Consider the following 23,730-nt stretch of genomic DNA (forward strand, 5'->3'; position numbering starts at 1 on the left):
TCATTTCTATTGAGACAAGCTCGTGAGCGCCCTGATGTCCTTTACCATGTATGACGCAAGTTCTGGTTTTGCAATCATTTGCCCGGAAGGTCAGATACTGCCCTTATTAGAGAAGGAAGAACGCTCTACAATGTCTATCAGAAAGTATAGAGGTGTTAACACTGTACTTAAGATTTCTGCATGGAAGGCAGACCCACATGTCTGTATATCCTCAAGCTACACGGTAACAGCCACTTCATTAGTCACTGTCAGTTTTAAGTGGGGCTTTCAAAGACCCTGTTGAATGGCAAATACCAGACGACTAAACAGTTTAAACAATTGTAACTTGTGTTCTGTTACTTTGTCCTGGAATATAAGCCACATTCCGATCACACTGCTACAGTCAGAAGCTTGTTCCCTTTGTTTCCTTCTGCTAGCAAATATGCATATAGAAATGTACTCATAACAAATCAATAGTCAGAGACATTGTATGCCTTTGGCAATATATATATATATATATATATATATATATATATATATATATATATATATATATATATTTTAATACATTTTAAAAATAATTTTTGTCATTGGTTTTGTTAATTTTTGCACCGTTTGTCTTCTGTAGTCTTTGTGTTCCACTATCTATTCCTGGCTGCAGAATGAGTTACCTGAGAATCCATCAGTGAGCTTGTTCTGATGATTCAATGGGAGGCTTTTAACTATTTTATCCGATTCTTTTTTTTTAGCTCCTGTCAGCTGATTTATAACCACAGACCAAATCAAAGTTGAATGTGCAAGGAAACAAGGGTCATGTAAAAGAAATGCCATGCAAAATGTTGAATGAAACTGAATTACAAAAATGATTTTAACCACCAAATACATGGACAAGTGCTTCTCAATAAATTAGAATATCATCAAAAAGTTAATATATTTCAGTTCTTCATTACAAAAAGTGAAACTCATATATTATATAGAGTCATTACAAAAAGAGTGATCTATTTCAAGTGTTTATTTCGGTTAATGTTGATGATTATGGCTTACAGCCAATGAAAACCCAAATGTCATTATCTCACTAAATTAGAATACTTTATAACACCAACTTGAAAAATGATTTTAAAATCCGAAATGTTGGCCTACTCAAATGTATGTTCAGTAAATGCACTCAATACTTGGTCGGGGCTCCTTTTATATCAATTACTGCATCAATTCGGCATGGCATGGAGGCGATCAGCCTGTGGCACTGCTGAGGGGTTATGGAAGCCCAGGTTGCTTTGATAGCAGCCTTCAACTCGTCTGCATTGTCGGATCTGGTGTCTCTCATCTTCCTGTGTGTGATGGCTCCTGAATCAATGACTCCAACAGCAGTCCACTCCTTGTGAATCTACCCCAAAATTTTTAATGTTTTTTTCTTAACAATCCTTTCAAGGCTGTGTTTATCCCGGTTGCTTGTGCACCTTTTTCTACCACACTTTTTCCTTCTACTCAACTTTCCATTAATATGCTTGGATACAGCACTCTGAACAGCCAGCTTCTTTAGCAATGACCTTTTGTGGCTTATCCTCCTTGTGGAGTGTGTCAATGACTGCCTTCTGGACATCTGTCAAGTCAGCAGTCTTCCCCATGATTGTGGAGCCTACTGAAAAAGACTAAGGATTTTTTAACACTTAGGAAGCCTTTGCAGGTGTTTTTTGTTAATTATTCTAAATTACAGAGATAATGACTTTTGGGTTTTCATTGGCTGTAAGCCATAATCATCAACATTAGCAGAAATAAACACTTGAAATAGATCATTCTGCTTGTGATGACTATATATAATATGTAAGTTCACTTTTTGTATTGAAGAACTGAAATTAACTTTTTGATTATATTATAATTTAGCAAGAAGCCCTTGTATTTAAGTAAAAAAAGAAAATTTGTTCTAAGAGGAGAAAAATCCATCTTCTATGAGGCGAACTATAGAACTATAACATGACCTTCATTGTGCGCACAGTACATTTGTGGGTTTGTAGTCCTATGTGAATCAACCGATAGCACATATCGCAATATCAAATTACAAAATCAACCTTGATACATCTGAGAATATTTTATTATATAATATTATATTGAAAATTAAAAATAACATGGTGCTCCACTGTAGTTGAACTAGAAATCAAAGGACCCAATAGAAAAAGGCAGGACTGAGCCTCCTCCATGTTATGCACCTGTCACGTTCCGCTGAACTCTGTTGTGCTCAGCGTCAGGCTTTGCAGATGTGTCCACCTGCAGCTTCCAGGATGTGTCCTGTTCACCTGTGGCTTCCAGGACTTCTGCTACCTAGTCCCAGTGTTCCAGGACCTCTGCTACGTGTCCACCTGTGGCTTCCCTGACATCTCCTGTCCACCTAAGGAATTCCATGACCTCTGCTACCTGTTTACGGTCTTCCAGGACCTCTGCTATGTGTACGGCTGCAGCTTCCAGGATGTCTCCTGTCCGCCTGCGGCTCCCAGGATATCTGATACCTGTTCCCGGTCTTCCAGGACCTCTGCTACCTGTCTGCTGTCTTCCAGGACCTCTGCTACCTGTTCCTGGTTCTCCAGAACCCCTGTTACCTATTTTCCGTGTTCCTCAACTTGTTTTTTCCCCCAAATTAAACACTATTCTGGCACCTTCATGATCCACGTCAGCCTCTGAACCCCACAATCATCATGCATATGACCGTATTACAGCTCTACTACATGCAAGCTCCATAATATGGCCTCCATAAAAGTTCCTGCTATACTGTACCTCATATGTCTCCAATTTCAAACAAGCAAATCAAAGAATGATCATCATATCAGAGCCCTAATTCATGACTTTATGGAATCTATTTAATAATAATCCAATCTAATCCAGAATCTCTACTAACCCATATTTCAGTTTCTAACAGAAATGAGAAATTATGTCTAGTTGCTACAGAAAGTGGTTCTGTGCAGTAAATAAGATTTCTTAGCAACCTCCCAGACACATCCCATGGAAGTCAGCAGAACTTGCCCATTGAGTCAGGAATGCACAACCTTTAGATGTATATGGGGACTCACGATTCTCTCCCAAAAGATTGTCTGTGGAGATCGGAAAGAGGGATTTTCAATGCCTGTTCATTGTTTTCAGTAAAAATAAGCAGCTGACAGAATTATTCGGCAGCGGCTTTTCCTTCTCTCACATGAATGCTTGGCCAATGCGAGCGCTCATGTGTATGGGGGAATTAGGATTGATATCTATCTGCCCGATGATCGTTCAGCTCTATGATGAGTAGGTAGGATGATGGATACATGTCATGACTCTGCTGCTATATCATCTCACCTGTGACATTTTCTTATACAGGACGCGGATTACGAATCAGAGACATTTTAAAGGATGATGAATTGCTGACACTGTTTTTGCTAAAAGATATCGGACTGTCTGACTCTGTGGTGTATCAGCTCATAAATGCTCAAGTGCGAATTGAACAGGTAAGAACAAGGTGACATTCCCTTCACCAGAACAATCCTCATATCTTCACTGTCTATGATGCAGGAAGCCTCTCGTCTCTCTACCTTCCCCGGTGTCCAAGCAAGAAAGCCTTTTGTTCCAAGTCTCCCTAGCCTAAATAGAATTAAGTTACTTTGCCGCCAACGTAGTAAGGCTTACAGCACTACACCAGGAGCTTTTGGTGCTTCCTCTGGCTGCTGGCCCCTGGGGCAGTCTCCTCAGAGGTGGACATACCATTGGTGCAACGGTGCAGCCACACAGGGGCACCAGGGGTAAGAGGACCCATTTCCACCTCCAAAAAAGGTGGAATAGTGCATTATAATGAGGGCCCATATATAGTTCTTGCACAGGGGCCGCTTTCTCTGTGTCCACCAGTGGTCTCATCTATACAGGATCTAGTCCAGCTTCTTTAGGGTGCCAAAACACCACCACTTACGTTTAATACCCAACACTCTGTAGTTCGTCTCTGGGTCACAGAGTCACGTCATCAGGACCATAATTACTGAAAGTAGTTACCAGCATAGTGGCATCTGGGATGATTCTTCCAGGCAGTACGTCACCGATCTAACAGGAGGAGAGAACCACTTTTGTTCTGCAGTGATAATATGGCTATAGCAAAATATAAAAAGTTGGAAAAATATGTGAACAACCTATTGAAGGCTTTTACCAATGCTGTACAATGAGCAAGGCAAAATGTGGTTTCCTCACTGTACTCCTGCATGTTAGCCCTAGAGAAACATGACTTTCCATACCAGACCCACTCAGAAGATGAAGAAGCCAGAAGAAGCCTGCTGCACGGTCCTCTATTTGTTCTGGGGTGGCTATGGTATTATCTTAAGAAGCACTTTTTATGTGGATAGGAATGGGGATTAAAGAAGCACTCCATCTCCCATCAAAGTTTTTATCCTCTTGCTATATTGCAATCATCATATTAGATAGAACTGTGTGCTTACAATTGCTTATTTTGCCTTTCTACCCAGCTAATTTGTCTCCTTTCCATTAGGTCTATGACATCACATGATTAAAAACTGACCAACTGAATCATTCTAAGCTCTATGTAGAAACAAGGAAGTCACTTTTCCCTGCATGAATCATCATTAGAACTATAATACTACATCACTATACAGTTCCTTGCAGCCCAGCTCCACCCTCTCTTCAACTCTTCACCCAGCTACTCCCACCTCCCCCTGCCAGAGACTTTGCAGAGATATTGAATTGTAGTTCTAGTGTTGACTCATGCATTTAAGAGACTTCTCTTTTCTACAAAGAGTTTAGAAGGATTCAACTAGTCTGTTTTTAATCATGCAATATCATAGACCTAATAAAAAAGAGAAGAATTATCAAGGTAGAAGGGCAAAGTGAGTAATTCTAAGTACCAAGTGATATATAATATGATGATTGCAATATATTAAGAGGATAAAAACTTGGACAGGAGGAAGAGGAGTGCTCCTTTAAAGATACTTCAAGCTGTGTGGGGGCACTGATAGGATGTTAAACTATGTGGAGGCTCTAAGGTGGCATTATATTGGGCAGGGGAAACAAAGGGCGCAATAAACAACATACGTGGGTATTATGCTGTGTCGGGCACTTGCAGGACTTGATATTGTGTGGAGGGGACTAAGGGGGCATTTCAATATGTGAGAGCACTAAGGGAGTATTATATTGTATGGGGCCACCATATTGTGCTGCGTGAACCGAGATCAAATTTGACTAGATTAGGGGGGTAGTATTACAATGAAGACAGGAGGCAGAGATTTCATCCAGGCACTGCACGCCCCAGAGCCTGGAAGAAACCATTAGCATAAAGATAGCATATAACATTTCTCAACAACAAGACCATTAATCCCTTTCCGACATCGGGAGTAAATGTACATCAATGTGTGACTCCCCCTGTTTGGTGCAGGCTCCGGCACTGAGCCTGCACCTTTCCGGGCACATGTTAGCTGATATATACACCTGACATGGGCTTGCAACAACCGCGGGTGGAATCTTGATCCACCCGTGGTTGTTAACCCGTTAAATGCCGCTGTCAATTTGTGACAGTGGCATTTAACTCACGCTTCCAGCAAGCGCACCAGAAATCCTGCCCATCGGTGACCCCATAACGTGATCGCGGGTCACCGATGGGTTGGCATGACAACCAGAGGTCTCCAGCAGACCTCTGTGGTTGTCACTGCCGGATTGCTATGAGCACCTCCGGTGGTCGGCACTCATAGCAAGTGAGTATTTCTGCTTCATACAGGTGATCTGACCTTCGCCTATATGTAACAGTGCCGATCGGATTATGGCGCAATTTTTTTTTTACAAACTTTGCAATTTTCTTTCACCACTTAAATAAAAAAGAACCTATACATACACGGTGTTCCAAATTATTATGCAAATTGGATTTAAGTGTCATAAAGATTTAATTGTTTTGTTTTTCAAATAAACTCGTGTATGGTATTGTGTCTCAGGGCTCAATGCATCACTGAAATCAATCTTAAACACGTGATAATTGGTTTTCCAGGTGATTCTAATTAAAAGAAAACTACTTAAAAATGATGTTCCACATTATTAAGCAGGTCACAGTTTTCAAGCAACATGGGAAGGAAAAAGGATCTCTCTGCTGCTGAAAAGCATCAAATAGTGCAATGCCTTGGTGAAGGGATGAAAACATTAGAAATTTCCTGAAAACGTAAGCATAATCATCGTACTGTTAAGAGATTTGTGGCTGTATCTAAGCACAAATGTGTTCGTGCTGATAAAGGCATAATGAGGAAGATTTCTGCCAGGCAAGTTCATCGGATTAAGAGAGCAGCTGCTAAAAAGCCATTACAAAGTAGCAAACAGATATTTGAAGCTACTGGTGCCTCTGGAGTCCCTAGAACCTCAAACTGTAGGCTCCTTCAAAGGCTTGCTGTGGTGCATAAACCTACTATTCGGCCACCCTTAAACAGTGTTCACAAGCAGAAATGGTTGTATTGGGCCCACACATACATGAAGACTAATTTCCAAACAGTCTTGTTTACTGATAAGTGTTGAGCAGATGGATGGAGTAGTGGATGGTTGGTGGATGGCCACCATGTCCCAACAAGGCTGCAACGTCAGCAAGGAGGTAGAGGAGTCATGTTTTGGGCAGGAATCATGGAGAAACAACTGGTGGGGCCCTTTAAGGTTCCTGACGGTGTGAAAATGACCTCTGCAAAGTATATAGAGTTTCTGACTGATAACTTTCCTCCATGGTATAAAAAGCAGAAACGTGCCTTGAGGAGCAAAATCATCTTCATGCTGACAATGCCCCATCTCATGCTGCAAAGAAAACCTCTGAGTCATTGGCTGCTATGGGCATAAAAGGAGATAAACTCATGGTGTGGCCACCATCTTCCCCTGACCTCAACCCTACAGAGAACCTTTAGAGGATCATCAAGCAAAAGATCTTTGAGGGTGGGAGGTAGTTCACATCAAAACAGCAGCTCTGTGAGGCTATTCCAACTTCATGAAAAGAAATACAAGCAGAAACTCTCCAAAAACTCACAAGTTCAATGGATGCAAGAATTGTGAAGGTGATATCAAAGAAGGGGTCCTATGTTAACATGTAACTTGGCCTGTTAGGATGTTTTGGCGTTAAATAGATTTTTTGTTCAGTGAATGTGACCTCCTAATGCTGCAAATTCCACAAATGAGTATTTTCAGTTCTTTAAAACATATCAAATGTTTAGAATTTCTACTGTGCCTAATAATTTGGAACAGTGCATTTTGAGTTTTTATTAATTTTGGAGATTATACTGTTATCATTGGGAGGTTTCTTCAATAAAATTCGATGCATACTCTAACGGGTGATGACTTTTATTAGACTGACTGTCATTTGCACTGACCATTTAGGAAAATCCGAGAAAAATGTAATTTGCATAATAATTTGGAACATAGTGTATTTGGTGTCTATGAACTCGTAAAGACCTGGAGAATCATAATGGCAGTTCAGTTTTAGCATTTAGAGAACATGGTAAAAAAAAAACAACTGTGGGATTCCCCTTTCTTTGCAATTTCACCGCACTTGGATTTTTTTCTCCTTTTTCCAGAACACTATATGTTAAAACCAATAATGTCATTCAAAAGTACAACTTGTCTTACAAAAAACAAGCCCACACATGGCCATTTTGATAGAAAAATAAAAAAGTTATGGCTCTGGGAAGAAGGTGAGTGAAAAATGTAAATGCAAAACCAAAAATACCTCTGGTCGTTAAGGGGTTAATATGAGGCATACAGGTAGGACTAATGTAACATTTCTATTACCTGTTTGCCCATATTAATAGGTCATATACATCCCGGGGGGTGACAGATTCCCTTTAAGTGGATATGATACTGTGTGTATGGAACTAAGGGGGCAACACTACTATGTGGGGACATTAAGGGGTCATTATTATTATTGTGAAAGGGCACCAAAGGGACATAATCACAGTATGGGAATACAGTTACAATGTGCCACACAAGTAACGCATAAAGACATTGTGTGGCACTGTTACTTTTTACTGCACACAGTGCGACACCATTCTGTTTGTCAGTAGATTTTTTATGTAACTTGTCAGGAATGTGCATAAAGGGACGGGGAGACTCATAAGTTTGCTATGGGACCCAGCCTTTTCTAGTTACGCCCCTGAGTACAGTATCATATGAGAGTGTTTTTGGTAATGGCAGGAAGCTACGTATTAATCCGTACTATGAGACAGAGGACACTCCTCACTCTGAAACCATTATGTGATTGTGTGCTGATTTCATATTTGCTAATATTATTACGTGACACGGTATGTGCCGGAGAGATAATACTTTGTGCTGTCGGATCGGTATGTGTCTCTTGCTCCAGTTTTTTCTATAAACAATAAGTCACTTGTGTGTAATCTGAGTTAATCTTTTACTCATTGTGATCGGATACTTTGTGACAGGTATTCATTTAGACTGACACAACTACTGGCATTTCCAGCAAGATCAGTAAGCAAAAAGTTTAGTAGAGGCCAAGGCTGGGTCCTGATCTGATGGGCTGAATTAAAGTGGAAATTGTATTCACAACCTACAGTACAGATCAAAAGTTTGCACACACCTTCTCATTAAAAGATTTTTCTGTATTTTCATTACTATGAAAATTGTAAATTCACACTGAAGGCATCAAAACTATGAATTAACACATGTGGAATTATATACTTAACAAAAAAGAGTGAAACACCTGAAAATATGTCTTATATTCTAGGTTCTTCAAAGTAGCCACCTTTTGCTTTTATGACTGCTTTGCACACTCTTGGCATTCTCTTGATGAGCTTCAAGAGGTAGTCACCGGGAATGGTTTTCACTTCACAGGTGTGCCCTGTCAGGTTTAATAAGTGGGATTTCTTGCCTTATAAATGGGGTTGGGACCATCAGTTGTGTTGAGCAGAAGTCTGGTGGATACACAGCTGATAGTCCTACTGAATAGACTGTTAGAATTTGTATTATGGCAAGAAAAAAGCAGCTAAGTAAGGAAAAATGAGTGGCCATCATTACTTTAAGAAATGAAGGTCAGTCAGTCTGAAAAATTGGGAAAACTTTGAAAGTGTCCCCAAGTGCAGTGGCAAAAACCATCAAGCGCTACAAAGAAACTGGCTCACATGAGGACCGCCCCAGGAAAGGAAGACCAAGAGTCACCTCTCCTTCTGAGAATAAGTTTATCCAAGTCACCAGCCTCAGAAATTGCAGGTTAACAGCAGCTCAGATTAGAGACCAGGTCAATACCATACAGAGTTCTAGCAGCAGACACATCTCTACAACAACGGTTAAGAGGAGACTTTGTGCAGCAGTCCTTCATGGTAAAATAGCTGCTAGGAAACCACTGCTAAGGACAAGCAACAATCAGAAGAGACTTGTTTGGGCTAAACAACACAAGGAATGGACATTAGACCAGTGGAAATCTGTGCTTTGGTCTGATGAGTCAAAATTTGAGATCTTTGGTTCCAACCACCGTGTCTTTGTGCGACGCAGAAAAGGTGAACGGATGGACTCTACATGCCTGGTTCCCACCGTGAAGCATGGAGGAGGAGGTGTGATGGTGTGGGGGTGCTTTGCTGTTGACTCTGTTGGGAATTTATTCAAAATTGAAGGCATACTGAACCAGTATGCCTACCACCGCATCTTGCAGCGGCATGCTATTCCATCCGGTTTGCATTTAGTTGGACCACCATTTATTTTTCAACAGGACAATGACCCCAAACACACCTCCAGGCTGTGTAAGGGCTATTTGACCAAGAGGGAGAGTGATGGGGTGCTACGCCAGATGACCTGGCCTCCACAGTCACCAGACCTGAACCCAATCGAGATGGTTTGGGGTGAGCTGGACCGCAGAGTGAAGGCAAAAGGGCCAACAAGTGCTAAGCATCTCTGAGAACTCCTTCAAGATAGTTGGAAGACCATTCCCAGTGACTGCCTCTTGAAGCTCATCAAGAGAATGCCTAGAGTGTGCAAAGCAGTCATCAAAGCGAAAGGTGGCTACTTTGAAGAACCTAGAATATAAGACATATTTTCAGTTGTTTCACACTTTTTTGTTAAGTATATAATTCCACATGTGTTAATTCATAGTTTTGATGCCTTCAGTGTGAATGTACAATTTTCATAGTCATGAAAATGCAGAAAAATCTTTAAATGAGAAGGTGTGTCCAAACTTTTGGTCTGAACTGTATGTTTAAAAAAAAAAAAAAATGTAGGCGATGCTGAGTGAGTTTATAAGAGAGAAAATTATTCTCTTGCCCATAGTTAAAGCATTCTACATGACTGCAAACTTGTGAAGTATGTCAGTGCGCATTGTGCACACTGTCAGGATTGTCTGGTGCCAGGAGCAGGCGGTCGTGTGTGCACAGATATGTGATTTGCATACATTGGGCCATTCCAACTAAACATGTCTGGCCACTCTCAATTCACTTGTACTGAGCAAGGCCACACACGTCTAGTTGGCATGTGACTGCATGTATGCAAATCACATACCGTACTTGCGGTCCCACTCCTGAGAATCCTGACAGCATGCATACTGCACAGTGTGAGGATTCACAAGTTTGCAGTCACGGACAGTGACTTCAGACTTGAGCCCTGTGTGTGAACAACACCTTTAAATGAGATTTGAAAAAAAAAATCAGCTTTTTTTTTTTTCAGAAACAGCATCACTCCAGTCTGTAGATTGTTTCTGGAATTGCAGCTTAGCTGCACTTAAGTGAGCTGGGTGGAGCTGCAACACCGGACATAAGACGTGGAGTAAAGCTGTTTCTGGGGGGAATAAAATGGAGCCTTTTGTAAGATGGTAGAGCGATCTTTGTAGCGCTTACAGAAGAGGCATTTGATGGTAACTGCTCCACAGCAGAATGGCACAATAAGAAAATAGGAAAGAGGATGGAAATAAACGCAACAAATCAGTGTTTACTGACACGAACTTTTAAGAGCCTGATTATTCACAATTATGGGCATATATGCTTATGGCGGCTTTAGATGGGCCAATCCAGGACTTAAACAACCACTGATCCACTATACATAAACTGATCACAGGGGGAGACAGCTCAAACAGGACAGCACATGAGGGGAGAACACAGCACAGGAAGGAGAAAGACCGCAGACAAGGGGGATAGCACATGGGGTAGACAGGTCAAAGAAGAGAGCACAGATGGGAGAAGTCAGCACATGGGGAAAGAGAGAGTGCAAAGGTGGGTGAGCACATGGTTGGGAGAGATTCTCAACACTGCAAAGCCTACCCTCATCGTGACATTACCGCCCTCCCGATGTGAAAGCATTGGGCCTCCATCTACTATATACATATATATATTCAAGTATTCATTTCTGTTAATGTTGATGATTATGGCTTGCAGCCAATGAAAACCCAAAAGTCATTATCTCAGTAAATTAGAATACTTTATAACACCAGCTTGAAAACTGATTGTAAAATCAAAAATTTTGGCCTACTGAAATATATGTTCAGTAAATGCACTTAATACTTGGTCGGGGCTCCTTTTGCATCAATTACTGCATCAATGCAGAGTGGCATGGAGGCGATCAGCCTGTGACACTGCTGGGGTGTTATGGAGGCCCAGGTTGCTTTGATAGCAGCCTTCAGTGCGGTTGCATTGTTGGGTCTGGTGTCTCTCATATTCCTCTTGACAATACCCTATAGATTCTCTATGGGGTTAAGGTCAGGTGAGTATGCTGGCCAATCAAGCACAGTGATACTGTTGTTTTTAAAACAAGTATTGGTACTTTTGGCAGTGTGAACAGGTGCCAAGTAGTGATGAGCGAGTATACTCGTTGCTCGAGTTTTCCCCAGCATGCTCAGGTGATCTCTGAGTATTTGTTAGTGTTCGGAGATTTAGCTTTTGTTGGTTCAGCTGCTTGATTTACAGCTATTAGCCAGCCTAAGTACATGTGGGGGTTGCTTGGTTGCTAGGGAATCCCCACATGTAATCAAGCTGGCTAGTAGTCGCAAATCATCTAGCTGCGGCAAGGAAAACAAAATCTCTGAACACTAACAAATACTCGGAGATCACTCGAGTGTGCTCAGGAAAATTCAAGCAACAAGTATATTCGCTCATCACTAGTGCCAATTCCTGCTGGAGAATGAAATTTCCATTTCCAAAAAGCTTGTCAGCAGAGGGAAGCATGAAGTGCTCAAACATTTCCTGGTAGATGGCTGCGCTGACTTTGGTTTTGATAAAACATAGCAGACCTACACCAGCAGATGACATGGCTCCCCAAACCATCACTGATTGTAAAAACTTCACACTAGACCTCCAGCAGCTTGGATTGTGGCCTCTCCACTCTTCCTCCAGACTCTGGGACCTTGATTTCCAAATGAAATGCAAAATTTACTTTCAACTGAAAACAACACATTGGACCACTGAGCAGCAGTCCAGTTCTTTTTCTCCTTGGCCCAGGTAAGACGCTTCTGGCGTTGTCTATTAGTCATGAGTGGCTTGATACAAGGAATGTGACACTTGTAGCCCATGTCCTGGATACGTCTGTGTGTGGTGGCTCTTGAAGCAATGAATCCAGCAGCAGTCCACTCCTTGTGAATCTCTCCCAAATTTTTGAATGGCCTTCTCTTAACAATCATTTCAAGGCTGCGGTTATCCCGGTTGCTTGTGCACCTTTTTCTACCACACTTTTTCCTTCCACTCAACTTTGCATTAATATGCTTGGATACAGCACTCTGTGAACAGCCAGCTTCTTTAGCAATGACCTTTTGTGGCTTAACCTCCTTGTGGAGTGTGTCAATGACTGCCTTCTGGACATCTGTCAAGTCAGCAGTCTTCCCCATGATTGTGGAGCCTACTGAAACAGACTAAGGGACATTTTTAAAAGCTTAGGAAGCCTTTGCAGGTGTCTTATTTGTTAATTATTCTAATTTACTGAGTTAATGACTTTTGGGTTTTCATTGGCTGTAAGCCATAATCATCAACATTAACTGAAATAAACACTTGGAATAGATCACTCTGTTTGTAATGACTCTATTTAATATATGATTTTCTCTTTTTGTATTGAAGAACTGAAATAAATTAACTTTTTGATGATATTCTAATTTTGTGAGAAGCACTTGTATATGATGCATATATGTAAGTAAATAAAATGCTCCAGCCAACATCAGTTCTCATGGATTTATTTGTAACCAGGGTCATCACTCTTATATAAGCTTCATATGAGCAAAGTTGGGTGCACCTTAACCAGATTAATTGGACCTATTAGTTGTCTACACACGGTTACTTACTTGAGATGTTTAGTCAGCAAAATTGACTAATTCTCAGTCTCCACTAGTAATCAGCTTAGCAGATGCAGGTTTTTGGGGTTATTCTCCACCACATCATGTGAGTAATCTCCTTCTGTTCCTTATAGATACTTTATTTGTATTCAGGCTCAGATCAATAGGTCAGCATTCTAGTAGCCAAAACCCACAAGCTGAGGTCTCCATAAAGCTCTCCCTGGCACCAGCCACCCCAGGATTAGTCACCAGTGCAGATAATGAAGGATAGTGGTGGATCATTCTGCTCACATTGACTCAGCACTTGTTATCGCTACTGCACTCTCCTTTCTGGGAAAGGCGAGGAAGGAGAATTATTCACTTTGTAAAGCCTAGTGCTGGAATCGTAAATTAAGGCTAGTTACAGAAAGTATCCTGAGTCACAGAAAGGGAGGAGAAAGGCTCGGACACATTTATTTCCCCTATTATCTGGTCTGACAAGTCAGGTTTTTCATGTGTTGATTACATTACTTATTGGTTTTACTCGGATTAATGCAATTAGTGCAAAATGTAACCAAGAAACGATAAGTCCCTTTAAACTTGACATACAGCTTAATGGGGCAGCTATGTCTTCTGATTCTCCCATACACAGGAACACTTGGTTCGGCAGTCATCCTATGTTTTCTGTGAGAGACCTGCTGCCAGAATCCACAAAAGGATTGGGCAATTGAATTCCAAACACCTGAACACTACTGTATGTCCCCTTGTAAAGATGGGAGAATCGATTTTGAGACTACGGTCCATTCAGCATGTCAGTAATCTGTGACTGATAGATGGGAGTCCTGCGAATTTGCTTACCTCCCATCATTCCCAGCTCTTCTTTTGACAAGCCAGGCTGGAACAATGTGATTATCACGCTAGGATGCATATACGATGTTGCACCAGCCAGAAAGAAAAGAGCTGGGAATGCTGGGGGGTAAGGAGATTTGCAGGCCTCCCATCCAAGGGTTATAGATTATTGACCTGGCCAATGGAAAAGGAGTCATGCAAATTGATTTTGCCATTGCTACTCCTGTCTTGAGGCCACAAGCTCAAAAATGTTACCTCAGATAGACTTGGCAGAAGCCACTCCATCTGGCAGATTCCAGAGAAACCCAGATACCCTTTAACCTCTATACAGGGATCAGGTTTTACAACAGGATCCAGTGGAGAGCAGTTCACAAGGGCTGCTGTCCAGAGGCAAAAATGGTCACCAAGCAGGGTCAAAGCCGAGAAGTCGCATCAAGGACAACATCAGGAGTCAGAATTCAAGCCAGAGTGTGGACAAAAGAAAAAGCAAACCACAAGACCCAAGTCAAAGCAATATCAGAGAGAGACTAGTGTTCGCTAAACACACTAATAGCTGGCAGCTAGTCAGTCTGCTAGAAGTCTATTTAGAAGGGAGTCCCGCCCATGGCTCTCAGCAGTGAGCTAATTATCTACCAGCTCACTGCAGCAAAACACAAGTTAAAAACAAAGGGAAACAGTCTCAACAGTCTGAAACCTAAACACCCACATGCTGCTGGTGTCCAGCAGTGACCATAGTGTTACTGCTGCGCCGCCTAGCGACCAAGGCAAGGGTTATAATAGCATGTGCAGACACGAATTTGACAGCCATGTCTAGTCCTCGACATAATCTTTCAGAGATAGCCAGGAAGTCCCCATGCACATTAGATGGTTGACAAATGCCTCCAAAAATCACAGCTTTGTCCAACTTTTATGTAATGATTATGGGGTTTTTAACGCTTTTACACACTTTGCATAACATTGCCTGGATGCCCGGGTTTCAGCAAAGTAAGTTTAATGGGTGTACTGTACGTGGTCACTTGGCAGCACTAAAGAGGGCTGCCATGAACAGACTTAGCTCTAGCTACTCCATTTTCCAGATCCCAGGGGTTGTCCTGGCCGTCACTCTTTCCCTTATACAGGGATCTAGACTTCACAAGGACCCCTTGGCTGGGGCCATGGTGTTAGCTGCCGTTCGGTGGTGTGAGCTGGCAAGTAGAATAGTCCAGTAGCTGGATGAGAACCAAGAGGTCAGTACAGGCACAAAATAACAAGCCAGGAGAGTAGTAGAAATGAGCCACAGTCAATATCAGGAATGTCTACAGGGAGTAAAGTAGGATACCGAAAACTTGGAGCAAGTCAACTTATAACTGGCAGTGGACTGCGGGTTTTCTGGAGCTGACATAGTCTGCAGCCCCACCCAGGCCACACAAGGGGAAACAAACGCTGAAAAATTAGCTTCTAGTCTCCCACTACAAACTTTACTTTAAGTAACCGAGAAAGCGGAAACAGAGTAGTTGCCCCTCCCAGGAAGAGCAGGCACTAACACAGATGCCATAGTAAGGCCATGTTTACATGGGGGATGTACTCAGGAGATTTTCCATTGCAGATTTGCCTGCAGATAATCTTGGAAGAAATTTGACTTTTCTGCCAGAGTTATGCTGCTGATTTTAACAACGATTTCAGTCGCTGTAATTTTTTAGTCCATGGCGTGATAGCTGCAGCGGGCATGTACCATAAAGATACCCAGGATCTTATTATCTTTTATTTTTTTTAAAAAATGGCTGCTCAAAAAAAAGCAGTAATGATAAAGTGTAAAAAATAGCCATTTATTAGTAGGTCACTAGTTAATAATTCTGGGGTTTCTTTATTTACAGAGATGTGCATTTACACTTTTTTGATTTGTTGTTCCAGCCATTATTGAAAAGGGACAACAGGGAGTGCCACCATATTGTCTCTATAGGATTACCGTCTCAGCAGATGATAGGAAAACTGTAAGCTTTAGGGGAACAGCCTGGCAAAATGAAATTTGACTTTTTTGAGAAGTGAATTCAAAGGACAATATTGCTGCACTTCCAGAAGTCCCTAAAAGTTTATATCATGTGGACTGTGCCTTTAAGGGCTGGTTATCGTCACTATGTGTGTTTTTTTGCAGGCAATTGCCTATATAAGTGAGTGACATGAAGTTAATCACTTTACTTTCCAACTCAATACTCAGTTATTTAAACCTTATTTCTATGAGTCTGTAAATCCTTTAGAGGGATAGAAGGTTTTGGCAATTTGGGTTGATTTTACACATATGCATAATGTATCAGATCTGTAAAGGGCTTGCCCAATTTTTTTCAACGGACTACTTAGTCCAAGAAAAAAATCAGACATTTGCACAGCCCCATAAAATGTCATGGGTACAAGAGCTATCCATGAAAACCAAGGATAGCACTAGTCCAAGAACATCGGTGGTGTGCACAAGCCCTAACTGTCAGAATGGAAATTGCTAGGATTAGGGAGGGTAGGTATTACTACTTTCAATTTTTTTTGTACCAGTCTTAGCCCTTTTAAAGGGAGGCTATAATCTGAAAATCATCTGTTTATATCAGGTTTTTGTGTTTGGTTTTATTAAAAAAACAAAATCAGTAATCTTGCAATTTTCACACTGGCCACTGGGGCTTTTCGGATTCATACTTCCTGTACTTTCAGTAATAGTTTTCAGCAGTCTCCTTATCATTAGAGGCAGGATTACAATGACAGGTAACACCTTTATTCACAGCTGATAATACGGGGCCCACCTATCACAATAAACCTGGAGTCTGATTATTGTGATGAATGTGCATGTGCATTTCCTGAAACTATAAAAAATTCCAGTGGTCAGAGCAAAAACTGAAAGATTTTTATTTTTTTATTTTTAATACTGATTGTGATACAGAAAAAAAAGGATTCACCGATTACAATAGACCAAGAGTCTAATCATTGTGTCTATGTACATGTTGTGGTACATCGGTTCACTCAGCGGTACACGGAGGTAGAAATCAGGAACACTGTCTCTTTAAATCTTCTGTTGGTTTATTATATAGTGGTATAAACCAACATGAAGGCAAAAGTAAAACACAGCCCTTCAGGCAAAACAGGAAAACAGCAAAAAAAATCAACCCTGTTGAACAAAGACTGCCTCTGGAGTCCAGCTATTTAAGCCCCAGACCACTTCCTGAGGTGGAGATAAGGTGGACATCCTCCCACCCGCTCTATGGATGTCCACATAAAAGCCAGCCCATTATACAAATTAGCATAATCGCTCACCGCATTTAGTTTGATGGAGGAAAAACTTTGGGCTTTATATCAATGACGCCATTAAGCGTAGTAAAACATATCTCACCTACAGCACTTTACCAGTGACTTTGTCACAATGTGGATTTCCTGAAACTACAGGAAGTATAGTTCTAAAAAAAGAACAGCGGCCAGTGTCAAAACTGCAAGATTTCTAATTTTTTTTATTTTTAATACAGATTGTAATATGGAAAAAATACATTGATAACAATATATGAAAAAAATAACACATTTAACACTTGATATAAACAATATTTCATGTTCTGAAGATAGTTTCCCTTGAAAAATATTTTTCAATCTGCTGGACAACCCTTTAAGAAATCAATATTTGTTTCCTGCAAAACGGAATAACTACCAAGATTTGTGCCAATTGAGTGGCATCCAACTAGACATCCAGGCTTTGGAAAGAAACATTTTCATACGTTCTTTTTACAATCATTGTTTCCCTATTGGGATAATTCAGAAGAGAAACTATGAATCGGGCTTCTTATTAATATAGAAAATTGATTCCAAGTGGAAACACGAGATTCCTTACGGTTTAGGAATAAGAAATGAAATGATGTCTTGAGAGATTGGGCTTGTGCATTGATTGTGCAATGTTGGCTTGTCTTGCAGAGAAGTGGAGTAATGACTGTCTGTCTCCATATTGCTGAACGTGCTGTGAATGGCAGTATTATGCTTCAGCCCAATCGGTTCAGTCATCTCTCTCAGTCAGGCATACATTTATTCTTAAAATGAGAACCAGTAATAGGTAACTGAATCCAGCCCGGCCGACATTCGTTCTACTCTGATGATTCCTCATTTCCCATATTGATTTGTAAGAAAAGACTTTCCATTATGTTCTCAGCAGATAAATATGTCCACTGTGTGCATGAGGCCTATTACCTTGTTTGCCAGGCTAATCGTGGCGTACTGATAACACTTTCACTGACTGAAATGCTAAGATCAAGTGATCATTTTCTGACACGTTAACTACTCCGGGTTTCTCAGGACAAACCCCCTGACGGGAAGACTATTAAGTCATCGGATTTGTAATACTACTACTACCATTATGTGTAAAGGGCTAAACTTCTCCTGGTTCATGTGGGGGAAATATGATAAAAGGTGTCACATACTGCAACACTGTGTAAGGATATGGCCGTGCTGCCCATGATTCTCCCTTGAAGGAACAGGTTTTATTCTTGTAATGTCATGTGAATTGTGTCCTGCGTTTTTTGTATATATTGTGTAATGTTAATTGTAATGTATTGTGATATGGTTAATGTTAATATTATATAGTCTCAATGGACAAATAGTATAGGGATGTAGATTGTTGTTTGTAGCATAGATAGTGACGATAGTGTAAGTTAGGAAAGAGTAAATGTTTGGGATTAGCCCATAGTGGGTGGGGTTAGTGTTAGGGCAAGTGACTACTTGCTGTGAATTCGAGTTTGGAGCATAAAGTGAATAGTGCTGCACACAGGGTGACCAATGGTGAAAGGAGACTAAGACAGTGATAGTATGATCTTAAAGAAAAGTGACTGACGAGACAGAGTGGGCTTCCAGAGAAGGGTCCTTGGACACCGAGTCACTAACACCAGAGCTTGTAACGCAGAAAGCAACAGACCTAATCGGGATGGAGTACGTGGGACTAGTGGGGGTCCGGAGTGAAAAGGTATCAGACCGCCAGTATTAGAAGAAAAATGATGCTTAACCGAAAAGCAAGTAAGGACACTTGCTGATCAGGACTGTAGGGTTAAAGCTGAGTTGTGGTGAAGTAGGGAGAAACAGTGGATACAGAAGCCATGGAGTAAACTACTAAGGAAGGATACTGTGTGGAAAATGCGTTATACTGTGACCAAAATGTTTGTACCCGCTATTCCTTGTATATAACTCTTACCAAGTTACCGATCAGTAAAGACTTTATTTTTGAATGGTGGTCTCCCTCATTAAACGGTGGAACATCCGGTCCTGGCAAGCCCACACCTCTGGCTATATGCAGCAGCCTGCATGGTGTAAGGTCCTCACAGCACAAGTCCACGGGACGCTGGAGGCAAGTGCTTCACCAAGTGCTACCACCCTGCGCCGTGTTACGAGTGCACTGTATAGTTCTGTTAAAAAGCTTGTACATGATTTAAAGGGAACCTGTTACATTGAGGGCCAATAAGATGTCAGTATGTTAAAGACTCTTTTCATCTGTAAGCCATGCACTATGGATCAGTCAGCCACAGCCTATATCTCCTTGTGTGTCCTAGATCAGCTAAGAATTACATCAGCAGTCCCCTCCTTGTCAGTTCTGGTTTTACTGGGACCTAAAATGCAGTCTGGATCATATCATATCCATTTCCATGTCCAAACTTTTGCTTTAGTAAATATATATGGAGATCGGAGTTACGCATAAGCCTTTCTGTTGTTATGGAGTCTACTGCAGTTTTCAATTTATCGGAATGTTACCAAAATTGTCATTTGCTAAAAGCTGCACTTTTACCGTATTCTGATTGCCAAAGGCCAATAGGATCATGACTGTGAAATAGATATAACAAGATTTCCTCTGTCCTTTTCTCCTTTTTAGTTTGCTTCCGGTATACCAGACCTGTCTCTGAAGGACATAGCATGCAGCCAGAGCCTCCTGGAGCGCTTCATCATATTCAGCAGTCGCAGGGGAATGCATACAGTGCGTAATGCTATGTGCGTCCTGTCCCAGCAAAGGTTACAGATGATAGAAGATGTGCTGTATGCCAACATTGATTTCTTCAAAGTGTTTGAAGTTGTAAGTAATCTCCCCGCTTCTGAAAGGTATTGAAAAGTCTTGCTTGAAAGTAAGTGGACCAACATGAGAAAACCAAGTGCAAAAATAGGTCTCACATGAAATAGCATTTTATTTCAATATCTTAAAAAAATAATATAAATGAACAGGCATAAATAAGACACAACATACACGCCCCCTGACGAAGTCTTGGGCGAAACGTGCATTGGGGCTGGTGGGCGAGCACATGTAAACACTACCCCGATACATTCACAATAGCATCTTCAATGTAAATATTAGACTTTGAACTATCTTCTAGCCTAAAATTTTTAAGCAATAGTCATTGTTTCCTTTTTTCTTGTGACTAGGGGTATTATGTTAGAGGCCATAATATGGATAGGCCCTGCTGTAAAATACATATATATGCTGATTAACTCCTTGTTTGCTACTAGCATCACAAACTGTAATAAGAAACTGTTCTTATTATGTTACAATCTGCTGTGGATTCTATAACTTGCATCTGATTTGGTTAACTCGTTGTTTGCTGTAAGCATCACAAACTGTTATGAGGCAGTTCTCATTACCGTGTTACCTGCTGTGGACTTTCCTCTGCATATTCTCTCCTCGTTCTGTAGGTTCTGATGTGTTACACCTCACTTGTTTGTTTCCTGTCCAACATAGCCTGTTGTCCAGGTGTTCTTTGTTCCATGGGGTTTCCAGCCTGCTGTGTCATCACTCTTGGTTCTTATGTCCATCTTGAGCTGTAGCTTTGTGAATCCACCTCTCCAGCCCAACACTGGCTGTTGACCACTGCACTTTGGAAATAAATTGCTGAAAACATGATATTCCAGCATCATCTGAAACAAAATCAGCCATGTTTGAAATTTTCACACAGTGGATGATCTAAAAGATCAATTTGTTTCAAAGAATGTTCCCAGATAGATAGATCGTTCATCCTCCATGTAATCGAACATTCATGACCAGCTTGATTGACTTTAGCAGCGATATGGATTACAATACCTAGGGCTGCATCTGTGAAATGATCGTTCACCAGACGATCCTTTGTTCAACCATTGTCCAAACATCAATCTGTTTCTATCTATTGTGTATGACCACCTTAAGATGTATTAGTGCCAACGTCTTTCACCTGGTTTCTGGTCACAGAGATTTTTTTTTCCTTTTAACATTTCTACACAAATAGTTCAGAAAAAGAAAACAAGTCATGTTTATAGGCTATCTTTTGATCGGAAAAGGAAGCATATTTGTGTTGGCGCAGGACGCAGCAAGTCACGTTGGTACCTGTGGAGCAGAGAACCAGCAGTGTGATTCTAGTGCTTTGTATCTGGTTTTCTCAGCTGTAGCTGGTAAAGTGAGCCTCTGCCTGGATCTCCGCTGTTATTACAGCTGTCCGCTTCATTCTGCTTATTACAGGAAAAGAGTCTACGGCATGTACACCACCAGAAAAGAGATGACGAGAAAGACGTAAATGAAGAGATATTTGCTGCTATTATTTTCGGTTATACATTTATAATATCATTTCCTTATATGACTAACTTCTGCAATTTTTGTTGATCCTTAAGTTTTTCCTATTTTTTAGCAGCTTTTCATGCTTTTTTCACTTTTTGAAAAGTAGAGGTAGCCTTTTTTTAGAGATGAAAGTGAAATAATGAAACAATTTAGGCCACATTCAATGTCCGCACCAAAAATTCACAACAAAGTATAGTATATTGCTAGTGTAGGGTTTTACAAAATCCTTGTCATGATCCAGTCCGGGGTTTGTTTCTCATTATTCTCTCCCCAGGATGGTCATGCGGGGGTTAGTGTTCTTTGCCTCGTTTTGGGATCTGTCTGGCTATTTCAATCCGCTGTTACCTGCAAGCAGTGTCAGTTGTAGTTCCTGTTTCTGGCTTGAGGAGCTGACCAATTATACCCTGATTTGTCCTCTGCCCGTTTACCTAGGTCCCGTTCCCGTGTTCCCTGTTATGATCTGGTGGCCTAAGAGCAGCATGAGACGTACTCTGGAGAAGGTGGTACCTGTACTGACCGCAGACCCTGAACTTAACACCGCAACTAGAAGTAGCCGTGGAATGTACCTATCACTCCCTAGACATCTCGACACAGCCAGAGGACTAATTACCCCTAGAGATAGAAAAGGGAAAACTATCTTGCCTCAGAGAAAATTCCCAAAGGATAGCCAGCCCCCCACAAATATTGACTGTGAGAGGAGAGGGAAAAAAACATACACAGACTGAAATCAGAATTTAGCAAAGGAGGCCACTTCTAGCTAAATAGAAAGGATAGGACAGAGTACTATGTGGTCAGTATTAAAACACTAGAAAATATCCACCACAGAAAATACAAAAATCTCCACAGGTAACTAAAGATATGGAGGGTATATCTGCATCTCCAGAGATACCAGCTAGGCTAAACAAATCCTTATTCAGACTAAGCTGGACAAGACAAAAACATGAAAAAGAACTGAACAATAAGGCCACAGCATGTGGACAGCAAAAATCAAGGCCAGAACTTATCTTTGAGAAAGGAACAGCAAAGCAGGAGAGAGCAGGCAAGGATGTGAATCCTCCAGGAACAATGGACAACTGGCACTGACTAAAGGGTCAAGCAAGGCTAAATAGCCCAGTCAAGATTGCAAAAACTTGACACACCTGATGAATGCTGCGATCCAGACACAGCAGCACTACCACTTATAACCACCGGAGGGAGCCCAAGAGCAGAATTCACAACAGTACCCCCCTTGAGGAGGGGTCACCGAACCCTCACCAGAGCCCCCAGGCCGATCCGGACGAGCCAAATGAAAGGCACGAACCAAATCCTCAGCATGAACATCGGAGGCAACAACCCAAGAATTATCCTCCTGGCCATAACCCTTCCACTTGACAAGATACTGAAGCTTCCGCCTCGAAAAACGAGAATCCAAAATCTTCTCAACCACATACTCCAACTCCCCATCAATCAACACCGGGGCAGGAGGATCAACAGAGGGAACAACGGGCACCACATATTTCCGCAACAAAGATCTATGAAAAACATTATGGATGGAAAAAGAGGCTGGAAGGGCCAAACGAAAAGACACTGGATTGATAATCTCAGAAATCCTATAAGGGCCAATAAACCGAGGCTTAAACTTAGGGGAAGAAACCTTCATAGGAACATGACGGGAAGACAACCAGACCAAATCCCCAGCCCGAAGCCGGGAACCAACACACCGACGACGGTTAGCAAAACGCTGAGCCCCCTCCTGAGACAACACCAAATTGTCAACACCATGAGCCCAAATTTGCTGCACCCTGTCAACCACAGAGTCCACCCCAGGACAATCAGAAGGCTCAACCTGCCCCGAAGAAAAATGAGGATGAAAACCAGAGTTACAAAAGAAGGGTGAAACCAAGGTAGCAGAACTAGCCCGATTATTAAGGGCAAACTCGGCCAATGGCAAGAAAGCCACCCAATCATCCTGATCAGCAGACACAAAGCATCTCAAATAAATTTCCAAAGTCTGATTAGTTCGCTCGGTTTGGCCATTTGTCTGAGGATGAAACGCGGAAGAAAAAGACAAATCAATGCCCAGCCTAGCACAAAAGGCCCGCCAAAACCTAGAAACAAACTGGGAACCTCTATCGGACACAATATTCTCCGGAATGCCATGCAAACGAACCACATG

The 23,730-nt window shown here is 41.5% G+C and overlaps 1 protein-coding gene across 1 annotated transcript in view; it reads left to right on the forward strand.

The window, feature by feature from the left end:
• The window catches only part of ABCA4 (ATP binding cassette subfamily A member 4), a 218,507-nt gene that overhangs the window by 41,627 nt on the left and 153,150 nt on the right, over positions 1–23,730 (forward strand). The window contains exons 6-7 of the mRNA XM_077277785.1: positions 3,322–3,449; positions 19,875–20,072. Of these exons, the coding sequence (XP_077133900.1) occupies positions 3,322–3,449; positions 19,875–20,072 (326 nt within the window). The remainder of the gene's footprint in view (positions 1–3,321; positions 3,450–19,874; positions 20,073–23,730) is intronic.

The sequence above is a fragment of the Ranitomeya variabilis genome, chromosome 8 (genome assembly GCF_051348905.1).
Source record: "Ranitomeya variabilis isolate aRanVar5 chromosome 8, aRanVar5.hap1, whole genome shotgun sequence".
NCBI classification, from domain to species: domain Eukaryota; kingdom Metazoa; phylum Chordata; class Amphibia; order Anura; family Dendrobatidae; genus Ranitomeya; species Ranitomeya variabilis.